Source organism: Kogia breviceps, chromosome 16 (genome assembly GCF_026419965.1).
Source record: "Kogia breviceps isolate mKogBre1 chromosome 16, mKogBre1 haplotype 1, whole genome shotgun sequence".
Lineage (NCBI taxonomy): Eukaryota > Metazoa > Chordata > Mammalia > Artiodactyla > Physeteridae > Kogia > Kogia breviceps.
In genome coordinates, this window is record NC_081325.1 from 22,202,253 (window position 1) to 22,216,712 (window position 14,460).

Here is a 14,460-nt window from a genome sequence, read left to right on the forward strand (position 1 = left end):
CTCTCAAAATACAGTGGATCTGTCTTCATGTTCTGGATGCTTAGTCTTTAAATGAATTGCAAACTGTGATGGTTTTGAACCAGCAACAGCTAATACAACTTACAGTACAACACAAAGGTCAAGGGTCACTATGTCAAATTATTTCCAATAAGCCTTCACCTCCCAGCCTTGGCGGCGGTGGTGGCGGCAGCAGGGGACTGCAGGCCATACTTCCGAGACACCCCTGCCAGCCTGTTCCCAGCTGGGGCTCTGCCAATGGAAGAAGGAAGCAGGAGGAAGGGTGGTTTTCTTCTCTTGTGCTGTGGAAGCACCTCTGGAAGCAGCAGCTTCCTCATCTCTGGCAACCTCAGCCCTTCCATTTTTGTTATTCCATTCTGTAAACCATTTGTAACCAGTTTCCTACTTTAAGTCCCTTTCGGCTTGAAATATCTGGAGTTGTTTCTGTTTCCATGATAGACACTAACTGAATCATCATTAAAGACAGGGGATCACGAGCCATATTTAGAACGATAATTTCCTTTTCGGGAGGGCCAAGTTCTTCTCAGATTTGATCATGTCATCACTGTTTCTACCTCACAAAGTGAATGATAAAAGAGTTTTTTTTTTTTTTTTTTTTTTTGCTGTGCCACACGGCTCACGGGATCTTAGTTCCCCGACCTGGGATAGAACCTTGGGTGCACAGCAGTGAAAGTGCCGAGTCTTAACCAGTGGACCACCAGGGAATTCCAAGAGATCGTTTTAGAAGAGAAGTGTCAGTTTTGCCACGTTCATGTTGATATATATTTGCTTCATTAGTATTATCTTTAATCTACAGTTTCTTTGTTGGAATCTTTTTAAGCCATTTATTCACTTTCTGAGATTGAATTTAGTTAATAATAGATACTATAATCTGTAAATCCTTAAATTTAGCACCAAACCTAAAATGCTGAAAACAAAAGCGTGAGGCGCTGAAAGCACCAATGCCAACCCCTCTGTGTTGTACAACTTTTCTTTCTGTCTTTCTTTTTTTGGGGCCACATCATGTGGCATGCGGGATCTTAGTTCCCCGATCAGGGATCGAACCTGTGCCCCCTGCAATGGAAGCTTGGAGTCTTAACCACCGGACCTCCAGGGAAGTCCTTGCGTTGTACAACTTCTACTCTTCTAATGAAAAATGACTGATTAGCACAGGGACTGCATAAGGGTACCAAGGTCAATCCACATTGTAAATATTTCTAGAGTTCAATTTCTTTCCTTTATTAGGTAAAAAACAAGAAAAATATAAGTTCCAAAATCACCCCCTCCCCAGTGGGCCCTCTTGTAAATCCTACTTTGACAGTCATTATTTTTCACAGATTGTTTTTGCTACGTGAAAGGATGGGGGATGGGGAATGTGATGTTCAAATGTTTACAAAATGCAGGATTAAACAAATTCCTAGAGGTTCCCAACTTTAGTATATTAAATGCAGTGTCAATTTTGAAGGGGGAGGATATAATCAGAATCTACAAGTTCTTTTAACACACAATTCTTTTTACACAACTCTTTTTTTCAAGGAGATTCTCATAAAATGAGTGTTTCAAAAAACTTTCTCTGGAAAAAGTTTCAGAAACTTAATGATGATCTAATAAGGCAGAGGAAAGGCCATAAAGGGAGAAACCTGACAGGTCACATCCTAGTAAAGGGTGAGTTTTCAAAGCCAAGCTTTCAAGGAAGGACTGTTCTAAGAGATAACGCTACTAATATAATTCTTTTTGACTGCCAAAATGCTTTCTGAACGGCAAGAATGGTAGGTATCGTACCCCAGACAGTTTGTGAAGCAAAGAGATAAATTTTAATTTAATGCTTAGAAAAGCTCTATGGGGCTTCCCTGGTGGCACAGTGGTTGAGAGTCCACCTGCCGATGCACGAGACACAGGTTCGTGCCCTGGTCCAGGAAGATCCCACATGTTGCGGAGCGGCTGGGCTCGTGAACCATGGTTGCTGAGCTTGCGCGTCCGGAGCCTGTGCTCTGCAATGGGAGAGGCCACAACAGTGAGAGGCCCGCGCACCTTAAAAAAAAAAAAAAAAAAAAAGCTCTACGTACAAAGTAGGAATTCAGATATTTGGAGATGATCATATATACTAAATGTAAATTTATCTAGGTGTCACAGGTGAGTGAAAATGTTTCTGGGGATAAATGCAAAGTGGTTTCTTTCTGATCAAATGTATGTAGGGATATTCTTTTACAAATACATATGCCATTTCCACCCCCTTTAAAATTTTTTTCCCCTTATTTCTATCCTGAAAACTGCATTAAAAGAACCTCAACTGTTAAAATGAAATAGTGGGCTTTATGTTTATATAGCTCCACCTGGCAAAAGTTTGAGAACATTTCAATCCCATATTGAATTTAGAACTGAACATCATAAACCCACCTAAGGAGACAAAAGACCTGTATGCAGAAAACTATAAGACACTGATGAAAGAAATTAAGATGATACAAACAGATGGAGAGACAGATATACCATGTTCTTGGATTGGAAGAATCAACATTGTGAAAATGACTATACTACCCAGAGCAATCTACAGATTCAATGCAATCCCTATCAAACTACCAATTGCATTTTTCACAGAAGTAGAACAAAAAATTTCACAATTTGTATGGAAACCCAAAAGACCCCGAATAGCCAAAGCAATCTTGAGAAAGAAAAATGGAGCTGGAGGAATCAGGCTCCCAGACTTCAGACTATACTACAAAGCTACAGTAATCAAGACAGTATGGTACTGGCACAAAAACAGAAATATAGATCAATGGAACAGGATAGTAAGCCCAGAGATAAACCCACACACATATAGTCACCTTATCTTTGATAAAGGAGGCAAGAATGTACAGTGGAGAAAAGACAGCCGCTTCAATAAGTGGTGCTGGGAAAACTGGACAGCTACATATAAAAGAATGAAATTAGAACACTCCCCAGCACCATACACAAAAATAAACTCAAAATGGATTAAAGACCTAAATGGAAAGCCAGACACTATAAAAATCATAGAGGAAAATACAGGCAGAGCACTCTTTGACATAAATCACAGCAAGATCCTTTTTGACCCACCTCCTAGAGAAATGGAAATAAAAACAAAAATAAACAACTGGGACCTAATGAAACTTAAGAGCTTTTGCACAGCAAAGGAAACCATAAACAAGATGAAAAGACAACCCTCAGAATGGGAAAAAATATTTGCAAATGAAGCAACTGACGAAGGATTAATCTCCAAAATTTACAAGCAGCTCATGCAGCTCAATGTCAAAAAAACAAACAACCCAATCCAAAAATGGGCAGAAGACCTAAATAGATATACCCTGAGAAAACCATAATTCAAAAAAGGTCATGTACCACAATGTTCACTGCAGCTCTATTTACAATAGCCAGAACATGGAAGCAACCTAAGTGTCCACAGACAGATGAATGGATACAGAAGATGTGGCACATATATACAATGGAATATTACTCAGCCATAAGAAGAAGCGAAATTGAGTTATTTGTAGTGAGGTGGATGGACCTAGAGTCTGTCATACAGAATGAAGCAAGTCAGAAAGAGAAAAACAAATACCATATGCTAACACATAAATATGGAATCTTAAAAAAAAAAAAGGTTCTGAAGAACCTAGGGGCAGGACAGGAATAAAGATGCAGACGTAGAGAAGGGACTTGAGGACACAGGGAGGGGGAAGGGTAAGCTGGGACGAAGTGAGGGAGTGGCATGGACATATATACACTACCAAATGTAAAACAGATAGCTAGTGGGAAGTAGCCGCATAGCACAGGGAGATCAGTTCAGTGCTTTGTGACCACCTAGAGGGATGGGATAGGGAGGGATGGGATAGGGAGGGTGGGAGGGAGATGCAAGAGGGAGGAGATATGGGGATATATGTATTTGTATAGCTGATTCACTTTATTATACAGCAGAAACTAACATGACGTTGTAAAGCAATTATACTCCAATAAATATGTTAAAATAAAAACACAAAAAACTGAACATCTTAGTACTTCCCTGGTGGCACAGTGGTTAAGAATCCACCTGCCAATGCCAGGGACACGGGTTCAAGCCCTGGTCCAGGAAGATCCCACATGCCGTGGAGCGACTAAGTCCGTGCACCACAACTACTGAAGCCCGCGCACCTAGAGCCCGTCTTCTGCAACAAGAGAAGCCACTGCAACGAGAAGCCCGTGCATTGCAATGAAGAGTAGTGTTGGAAGCCAACCTGGAGCCTCTGTGCCATGACAGGGTCATGGAACAACACCAAGACAGCGCTGCAGGGCAGTGCTGCGCCCAGGAAGCTGACTACATCTCTTCTGATCTGTTTTGTAATTTTGTGCTTCTGCCTTGAAAAAGTACATGGGGGATTTGCCCCCTGTCCCAAGCTTAACCGTGTAAAACATCCTCTTCCCCCTCCCAAACCAAAACCTTCGAATTGGGACTTTTTAACAACAGCCCCTGGCTGGTGGGAGAAAAAACAACCAACCTGGAAATGTAGGGTTGTTTCTATGGAAAACACCAATAATAAAAAAACAATGGCCCTACATGGGGGTAATAAATGATTATGGGTATTGTTGGTTCTGGTATAAGGATAAATTAATCATACAGAGTCAACTGCCAACATTGGAATTGTTGACTTGTCCATTCAGACAAGGCTTCTTGCCCAGAAAAACACAGTGATAGATTAAATTGTGAAATATATTGTAGATAATTTAGGGGTACATTGTTAAGACTTGTCCATGCGGACCTCTGGGACACATAGGAAGGTTTAGGAAACTTCCTCCTCCATAGTTTCTTCTAATGGCTTGTTACATATTAGCTTGGCTTTGTTATTAGTACAGATTGAACCTACTCTAAGAAAAAACAATGATGTTTTGAGAACCTTTAGAATTACTTTAAAAGTACATCTAGAAATATTAGGTACAATCTATTGTGAATATCTTCTGAGGTTTTAGTTAAACACCTGATGATGTAATCACTTAGGGTATATAAATCCGACTGTGAGAAAATAAAGAAAGAGAGATCATGCTTGTATATACACAGTGTTATTGATTTATTTAACTTCCCCTCACCGACGCTGTCCGTCCCTCGGGTATTCCTGGACCTGCAGGAGCTGGACTCCTGCAGAGTAGCCCCCGCTCACCACAACTAGAGGAAGCCCGCGTGCAGCAACAAAGACCCAACGCAGCCAAAAATATATAAATTTTTAAAATTAAAAAAATAAATAAATAAATAAAATTGAACATCTTGATTACATAACCTCTAAGTCATTCTTGTTGAATGAACTACATTGATGTTTCTCAATCACTTAAAAATTAATGTTCCTGGGCTTCCCTGGTGGCGCAGTGGTTGAGAGTCCGCCTGCCGATGCAGGGGACGCGGGTTCGTGCCCCGGTCCGGGAGGATCCCACATGCCGCAGAGCAGCTGGGCCCGTGAGCCGTGGCCGCTGAGCCTGCACGTCTGGAGCCTGTGCTCCGCAACGGGGGAGGCCACAGCAGTGAGAGGCCTGCGTACCACCAAAAAAATAAAAAAAATAAAAATAAAATAAAATAAAATTAATGTTCCTGACAATAATAACAAAAGTTTTATACTCTTCTTACAGTTGGCATTACAATACTGAATATCCCTTTAAAAACTATGCAGGTGCCTTCAACCCATTTTGATACACTCCCGTGGAAAAAATTCACTAAACATTCAAATAACATCATGTGGTAAGTTACAGTCAATCTGTGTTAATCAAAGATTACTATATGACTCATCACTGTAATTACATTAATATTAACAACTCATTCACGCTATGACAACCTTAACAAAGGCTGTTACCATGAACTGAAATGTCACTTAATGTTAAAAAGAATCTTTAAAGTGGATGTGATAGCCTTTTTTTCTTTTTTTAAAATAGATCTTTATTGGAGTATAATTGCTTCACAATACCGTGTTAGTTTCTGTTGCACAACAAAGCGAATCAGCCATATGCATACACTTGTCCCCATATCCCCTCCCTCTTGAGATGTGATAGCTTTATATCCTAATGAGTGGTTTAGAATATACAAGATATTTGTATTTATTTTAGCAGTAGAAAGAAAGCAATGAAAAACATTCTAAAAATGACATTTGAAATGTATCTTCTATACCTGACAGGTAGATATAGTGCCAATGTCACTCTGTATATGAATTAGATAGAGGTCAGAGCTTTAATATTAGCAAAGGTGCCAGCTTTGATTGACCTAAGAGAGATTTTCCTTTTGCCTCAGAAATGATGGTATGTGGTAGTATAACAAGAGTGACCCTTATAATGGAATTTAAGAAAAAACAATTATAATATACAAATGTGGACTCACTAGGTCAAAGGAAATATAGATTATACCCCAACTGGGGTCTGAAATGGCCTGACCAGAGAAATTGAAAGAAGTGGTAGCTCCATGAAGACAGGAATTTTATCTATTTGGTTCACCAAGAGTAGGTATCTCAGGCACAAAGCAGGCATTAAAAAAATATTATTTTTGTTGAGAGAAGACAAATCTTAGATAACTGTGGTAGGACACTGTCATGGCTAAATATTAACACTCTTCCCTAGCTTTCTTCCCTTTCCCATCCCCAAAGAAAAGTTTTACTGCCCCCTGTAACAATTCACACAATACATGCTCACTGTGACAATTCCAACAATTCAAAAAAGATTTCATAAAGAGGAAAATTAGGATAGAATCACTCTAGAACCTACCATCAAAAAATAACAACTTAAAGTACTGAACCAATCCTTATTTTGGGACAAGTCTTTCTGACCTTTTCCTATCTTAAGCAATAGAGAGAAACACTACTGCATATACATCTTTGGCCACTTGTCTTACTATGATAAATTCTTAGATACAAGACTGCTAGATCAAAGGATGTATCCTTTTATAATGCTTTTGACACAAATTACCAAACTTCTCTCCAGAAAGGCTGTATCTTTTTATAGCCTATGGAAGGTGTGGTCTTTCTTGTCCTCACTGCAATAAAAACTTACACATGAGTAGAAATGGGTATACAGAAGCCTGACCCGTAAATGGAGAAAAAAGCATAGTCAGAGGCTACAGGAGAAGCATATTAATGAAGAAGAGAGGCAAAGACAAGTAAGACCTATCCTATTTTACTTCTCTATTTCCACTTGGCTTCAGAAAGTTGTATGTATTCCCATCTAAGAGTAGAAAAGACTAGAATAGAAGAGGACAAAGAAGGAGACTTCTACTTACTTGTCTCAATCAACAGACGTCATAAAAATACCTCTCTTGGATTATCTTATGTTTGTCCCCACTTATCTTGCCTATCCTTTTTTTTAGTTTACTTTTCCCCTGACACATAACCAGAGGCTATAAAACGGAATCCTGCGTGGATGCAGCTGAATTGTGACTTGCTTGACTAAATCCACACAGTGTCGCAATTTTTAACATCTGAATGTCTTTAGAAGGGGCACATACACTCCAGTTCATCAGTCTCTACCATTTACCTTCTTAAATTTCAGCATCCCACCCAGAGAGATGCCTGCTTGGTCCTGGAGGCACTTGCATTTGCTACCTTTCACATAAAATAACTGAAAGAAATTCAAATATCATAAAGCAGTGGTTTTGCAGATACTATCTGCATCACTGAATAAGCCTGGAACTTAAGGCCAGTCTTTTTTTTTTTTTTTTTTTTTTTCCTGCTAGGCAGGCCTCTCACTGTTGTGGCCTCTCCCGTTGCGGAGCACAAGCTCAGAGGCCATGGCTCACAGGCCCAGCCACTCCCTCCGCGGCATGTGGGATCTTCCCAGACCGGGGCACGAACCCGTGTCCCCTGCATTGTTAGGCGGACTCTCAACCACTGCGCCACCAGGGAAGCCCCCCAAGGCCAGTCTTAAAGAGTGTTTATTTCTTCCTAAACTCAGTATCAAGGGGAATTTTAAGCAACAAAGTAGGACACAGGTTATCAACTCTTAATTGCTACTTGACTTAACTTAGGCTTCCTTTTATTTTCAGAAAATCATCACTTTTCTCCTGACACTGCAGGTACTTCAAGACCTAGAACCGTTAGCCCTTTTAGCACTGCTAATGATGTGCAACAACACAGCACAGTGGTTCATTAAGAGTAAGGCTCCAACTCACAGACACAGAACACAAACTTATGGTCATCAAAGGGGAAGTAGGGGGAGGGATAAATCAGGAGTATGGGATTGACAGATACACACTACTATATATAAAACAGACAAACAGCAAGGACCTACTGTATAGCACAGGGAACTATATTCAGTATCTTGTAATAACCGATAATGTGTATAACCACATTACTTTGCTGGACACCTGAAACTAATGCAATATTATAAATCACCTATACTTCAATTTTTTAAAAAAAGTAAGGCTCTTAAAACAGACTATCTGGGCTTCCCTGGTGGCGCAGTGGTTGAGAGTCCGCCTGCCGATGCAGGGGACGTGGGTTCGTGCCCCGGTCTGGGAAGATCCCACACGCCACGGAGCGGCTGGGCCCGTGAGCCATGGCCGCTGAGCCTGCGCGTCCGGAGCCTGTGCTCCACAACGGGAGAGGCCACAGCAGTGACAGGCCCGCATACCACACACACACAAAAAACCAAAAACAACAACACAACAGACTATCTGATTCAACACCTGGACTGGCTAATTACTGTCTGTGTGACCTCAAGTAAGCTAACCTCTCTGTGCCTCAGTTTCTTCATCTGTAAAATAAGGATAGTAGCAGTAGTTACAATAATAAGAACAGTGCCTGGCACAAAGTATACATAATATGTATACATGAGTGTATACTATTTTTATACACACAGAAAGTACATACTGTGTGTGTGTGTGTGTGTATATATATATATATATATATGCTGTGTATATATATAAAATAAATATAGTATATATGATATACTTCAATAAAAAAGGTTTAAATACACACACACACACACACACACACACACACACACACACAGAGGCAGTCATTGCTTTGAATGGTAGTGTGAGGCCGTAAAAATGCCCATAAAAGCTGAAACTATGCAAAGCAATCTTAATAATCAATGGGAAAAATTATCATTGTTTCATGACCTTTAAAATTTTTTGTCAAAACATTAAAAACTCTCAGTTATGAAGGTAGTGAGGAAAAAACAGCAAAACTAATATGTATTAAGGACACTAAAATATTAGAAACATTGAAAAATGAAGTGTTTTATTTCTTTGAAAAACTTTTCAGGAGTCATTTGAACAGTGGTTGCCTTCTTCTCATCGTATGATTTAGGATACACAGGGAACATCTTTTCTATGCTTGGCAAACTGTTATCTTCCTAAGTCTGGATAACTCAAGCGCCTGACAGCAAGGTATGTGACTGCCGAGGTCCTTTCAAAATCTAAGAGTCTGTGATATTAAAGACAGAACAGAGTGAAGAAAGACATGAAGACTTACATTGTATTGATGATTAGCAACAGGTTTGTAATTGGTTGTCACAACTTTGTCTAGTTGCTGTGATAGCCTTACAGGTTTGGAAGATTCTTCTATTTGTAATCTGAAAAACAGAAGGCATTATTAACAAACTTACTTGTTTACTAGAGTGAAACCTCAAGAGTTATTCCTATAATTCTTCAAGACTAATACTTAATATATAAAGAAGATACATCAGTCTTAATACTTCAAAAACACACTGAATATGACAATAATGTAGAAACCAGACCATAAGCTAAACATACAAACCATGTCATTTAATTCTACAACTTCCTTCTAAACCTATACTTTACAGTCAAACTTTAAGTTTTAAAACAAAGAAGCTAATCATCTTTAAATTTCTGGAAAAAAATTTGCAAGTAAAAATGAATTATCTTAAGTTATATGGTCTAAAACTAATCAAGGTATTAATCCAAAACTTCTATTCATTTGATGAGATAAAAGTATGATAAAAAGATGACACATCAGCACTCAGGATCTAGTGGCTAGTAGCTGCTCTACTGGACAGTGCGTATAAATAACATTTCCATAATCACAGAAATTTCTATTGGACAGCATTGGTTGTCAAACTGTAGGACTCCACCCATCTAAATTAAAATATAATTAAAAATATCACTTTTGGAAACAGAGCCATAAAATAAACCTATGACACTAGGTATAGCATATTATAAATATATATATTCAAATAGCAATCTGAGGAGATTTTGTTTTGGACTAAATATTACCATATGCAGTGACTCACATTCAACCATTTACTTCTTATTTTATTTTATTTTTATTTTATTTTATTTTTTATTTATTTATTTTTTTGCTGTATGCGGGCCTCTCACTGCTGTGGCCTCTCCCGTTGCGGAGCACAGGCTCCGGACGCGCAGGCCCAGCGGCCATGGCTCACGGGCTTAGGTGCTCCGCGGCATGTGGGATCTTCCCGGACCAGGGCACGAACCCGTGACCCCTGCATCGGCAGGCGGATTCTCAACCACTGCGCCACCAGGGAAGCCCTACTTCTTATTTTAAAAATTAATTATTTGGTATATGAGCACAGTACATCTAAAAAATGTTTTAAGGGGGGAAATGGTGTAGCTTTTAAAGTGACTATTTTTCTTTTTTATCAAAGTGACTATTTTTTTTTAAAGGAAAAAAGGTACCACTGTACCTCTAGACTTCTCATCAGCAAGATCTCAGAATACAAGAATATAGTGAAAGTACTATAGAAAAAAAATTGCCAACCATGTCTAGCTAAATTATAATCGAAGAGTAAGAGTTAAATAAAAGTATTGAAAAAAGGGAGAAAAAAAACCATAACCAAGTGGCAACCTGTCTCTGAACACCTCTCTGTGCTCTAACCTTAGCCCCATCCCCTTAATACAATCAGTTCTCAGGGGTTTGGACTCTCTAAATGGTAATCTACCTGTTATGCTGCCACTAAATTATCTTTCCTGCTTCAATCACCTCACTCCACAATTTGATCTTATGAGACATTCAAGTAGCAAGGCATGCGCTAGCTTCTTCCTTCTACGTTAAATGATTGTTCCCATTACTTCACAATTTGAAAATTCCTTGGGGTTTCAGTTTGTTCAGGTAAGTGCATTTTTATAAATGGTAGCTTATTCTTGTCATGCTCTTACACTAGAATTTATTTTCAGCCACTGCATCCTGATTCAGGTTCATGTGTCATACTTTCCTTTCAATTCTAATACAAAAGTTCTAAAAGCCAATTTCATCATCCATTGAGTGTCATGCCATTTTTACCCTCAAAGTATTTAATCTTTTAAATATATAAAGGAAAACACTGAATTAACTTTTTTTAAAAAATAAAAAGCTCACATTAAAATTTAACCTTTTTATTATACATTTAAAAGGTCAACTCTAATGGTTTTGTTTTAATTAAAAGAGGATATCTTTATGATTCAAAACTCATAAGGTGGGACTTCCCTGGTGGCACAGCGGTTAAGAATCTGCCTGCCGGTGCAGGGGACATGGGTTCAAGCCCTGGTCCTGGAAGATCCCACATGCCGCGGAGCAACTAAGCCCGTGCACCACAACTACTGAATCTGCGCTCTAGAGCCCATGAGCCACAACAACTGAGCCAGCGTGCCACAACTACTGAAGCCCACCTGCCTAGAGCCCATACTCCACAACAAGAGAAGTCACAGCAATGAGAAGCTCACACACCACAACAAAGAATAGCCCCTGCTCACTGCAACTAGAGAAAGCCCATGCACAGCAACAAAGACCCAACGCGGCCATAAATAAATAAATAGATTAAAACAAAACAAAACACCTCAAAAGGTTAATCTATGGACTGAAAATATAACATATTCTTTTTTTTTTTTTTTTTTTGCGGTACGCGGTCCTCTCACTATTGTGGCCTCTCCCGTTGCGGAGCACAGGCTCCGGACGCGCAGGCTCAGCGGCCATGGCTCACGGGCCCAGCCGCTCCGCGGCACGTGGGATCTTCCCGGACCAGGGCACGAACCCGTGTCCCCTGCATCTGCAGACGGACTCTCAACCACTGCACCACCAGGGAAGCCCCTATAACATATTCTTAAAGAACTAAATCTTAAAATACTTTTAATTAACCTGAATAGTTTAAAATAATTTAGCAGGGTTCTTTACTTAACATTAAATAATTCATTTAACATTATCTCATGAAGTGTCAGGACAATTTGCAACTCCACTTCATCACTGAACAAAGCACCATATTAAACACCACTGACCTCAACATGCCTTCAAAGTCAAAATGAGGTTTAAAACTAGGCTTGTACAAAATAATATAATTTGGAAATATTTGGTTTGTACAGCTGAACAGCAAACTACACACAGAGGTTTTATGCTGGATTGGGAGGAAGCTAAAAGTTTTACTGTCCTAACCATTTAAAAAATTGGGTCCTAACTTTTTCAGAAAATTTAAAAACATGGTGTTATTTTCAAGAAGTAATAGAAAAATATTACTATGTGATCATTTATTTAGACACAGTTAGGCCCTGTTTTACAAACCATTAAAAAAATACATGTTGCTAACTATTACCACCATTTTAGGACAATTTAGAATACACATTCACATTCTTAGAAGACTAAGACTCAATGAATTACCAGGCTTTCTAGAATTATTATTTAAAGAGTCAGTTTTCTCTCTCATTTTTTCCCATCAAAGAAAAAGCTCAAGGGCTACATGTCCCAAGAGCTTAAACACTAATAAAATGACAACTACAACAAATAACATTTAAAGCACTTACTATGTTGCTAGAAACTGTGTTAAAAGCTTTACCTACATCTTCTCAATCTTGCTTTTTCCTTATAGAAGGCAAAACAGAACTGGAACTCAGATCTTTTTTTTTTTAACTCAAAGGTTCAAGCAGTTAATCTATACAATCTCTAAAAGGCCATATATAGAATAACATCTCTAATTAAAAGCTTATTGAGTTTAGATCAAAATAAGTAATTCTCTTATAATAACTATAAATGGAATATAACCTTTAAAAATTGTGAAGCACTTTGTTGTACATCTGAAACTTACATAATATTGTATATCAATTATATCTCAAAAAACGCTTAATTCTCCTTGATGCTCATCAACCTGCCTTCAAGTAGCCTAATTACACACACACACACACACACGCACACACACAGAGAGAGAGAAAGAAGAGCACATTCTCCTTTATAACACTGAAAAAAATATTCCTATTAAGTCAATGTCACTAGTCACTAGGCTATAATCATAGTGTATAATCACCCTTATTAAAGTTACTTAAAGATTTTCATTATACTTTATTAAGATTTATGCACTACAGTGGGAATTCAATTCTCAAATTATTTAGTATATTTTGAAAATATAAAATTCATTAAAAAAAGTAACATAAACATCCCCAAATATTTTAAAGTATGAACACTGGTAAGATCTAACAAAACAGAAAAAAGCCAAATTCTACCGCTCTAAGCTGTTGGCAGATCGGGGAAGAGAAGTCTACAAATTTTAGTCAATAGATCTTTTGTTTACCTCACTGCTACATACAATGCTTCTTATGTAAAAGTAACTCAAAACTATTGGCTAAGCAAATGAACAAATGACCTTTATTGGACACCTTTTTTAGATCACAAAGGCTGAATCCCATATTAACAAATTTCCCAATAATACCTGATTTTATACATATAGACTATTCTCCTGCCTAAGCAAAATACCCTAAGTAATATTGCCTTGCTAATCTGGTTATTAACTATAGAGTTAAACAACTACAAAAACACTGAATGACAAATGTTTCCATCAGCAGCTGCCAATGTAGGAGTCATTTTTTAAAAAAAATTTATTTATTATTTATTTAGTTTTGGCTGTGTTGGGTCTTCGTTTCTGTGCGAGGGCTTTCTCTAGTTGCAGCAAGCGGGGCCCACTCTTCATCGCGGTACGCGGGCCTCTCACTATCGCGGCCTCTCTTGTTGCGGAGCACAGGCTCCTGACGCGCAGGCTCAGTAGTTGTGGCTCACGGGCCTAGTTGCTCCGTGGCATGTGGGATCTTCCCAGACCAGGGCTCGAACCCGTGTCCCCTGCATTGGCAGGCAGATTCTCAACCACTGTGCCACCAGGGAAGCCCCTAGGAGTCATTTTATAATGTAAACATCATTATTTTAGCATTCATCTATCCTTTGTGCTGTAGCTGCGTTTGATTGCAATTGATGCTATTCTTTTTTTTTTTTTTTTTTTTTTTTTTTTTGCATTACACGGGCCTCTCCCGCTACGGACCACAGGCTCCGGACGCAAAGGCTCAGAGGCCATGGCTCACGGGCCCAGCCGCTTCGCGGCATGTGGGATCTTCCCGGACCGGGGCACGAACCCGTTTCCCCTGCATCGGCAGGCGGACTCTTAACCACTGCACCACCAGGGAAGCCCCTATGCTATTCTTAAAATGACAGGTTTCACAAAAGAAGGTAAATTTTCTTAAGATGCTGATTTCATTTTTGAAAGGGAGAGAGTAAAGCAGTGAAGGAGGTAAACAGTGCCTCC

At 39.0% G+C, this 14,460-nt stretch overlaps 1 protein-coding gene across 1 annotated transcript in view; it reads right to left on the minus strand.

Moving 5' to 3' along the window:
- GTF2F2 (general transcription factor IIF subunit 2) overlaps positions 1 to 14,460 on the minus strand; it is a 145,943-nt gene that overhangs the window by 21,271 nt on the left and 110,212 nt on the right. The window contains exon 6 of the mRNA XM_059041885.2: positions 9,426 to 9,525. Within this exon, the coding sequence (XP_058897868.1) occupies positions 9,426 to 9,525 (100 nt within the window). The remainder of the gene's footprint in view (positions 1 to 9,425; positions 9,526 to 14,460) is intronic.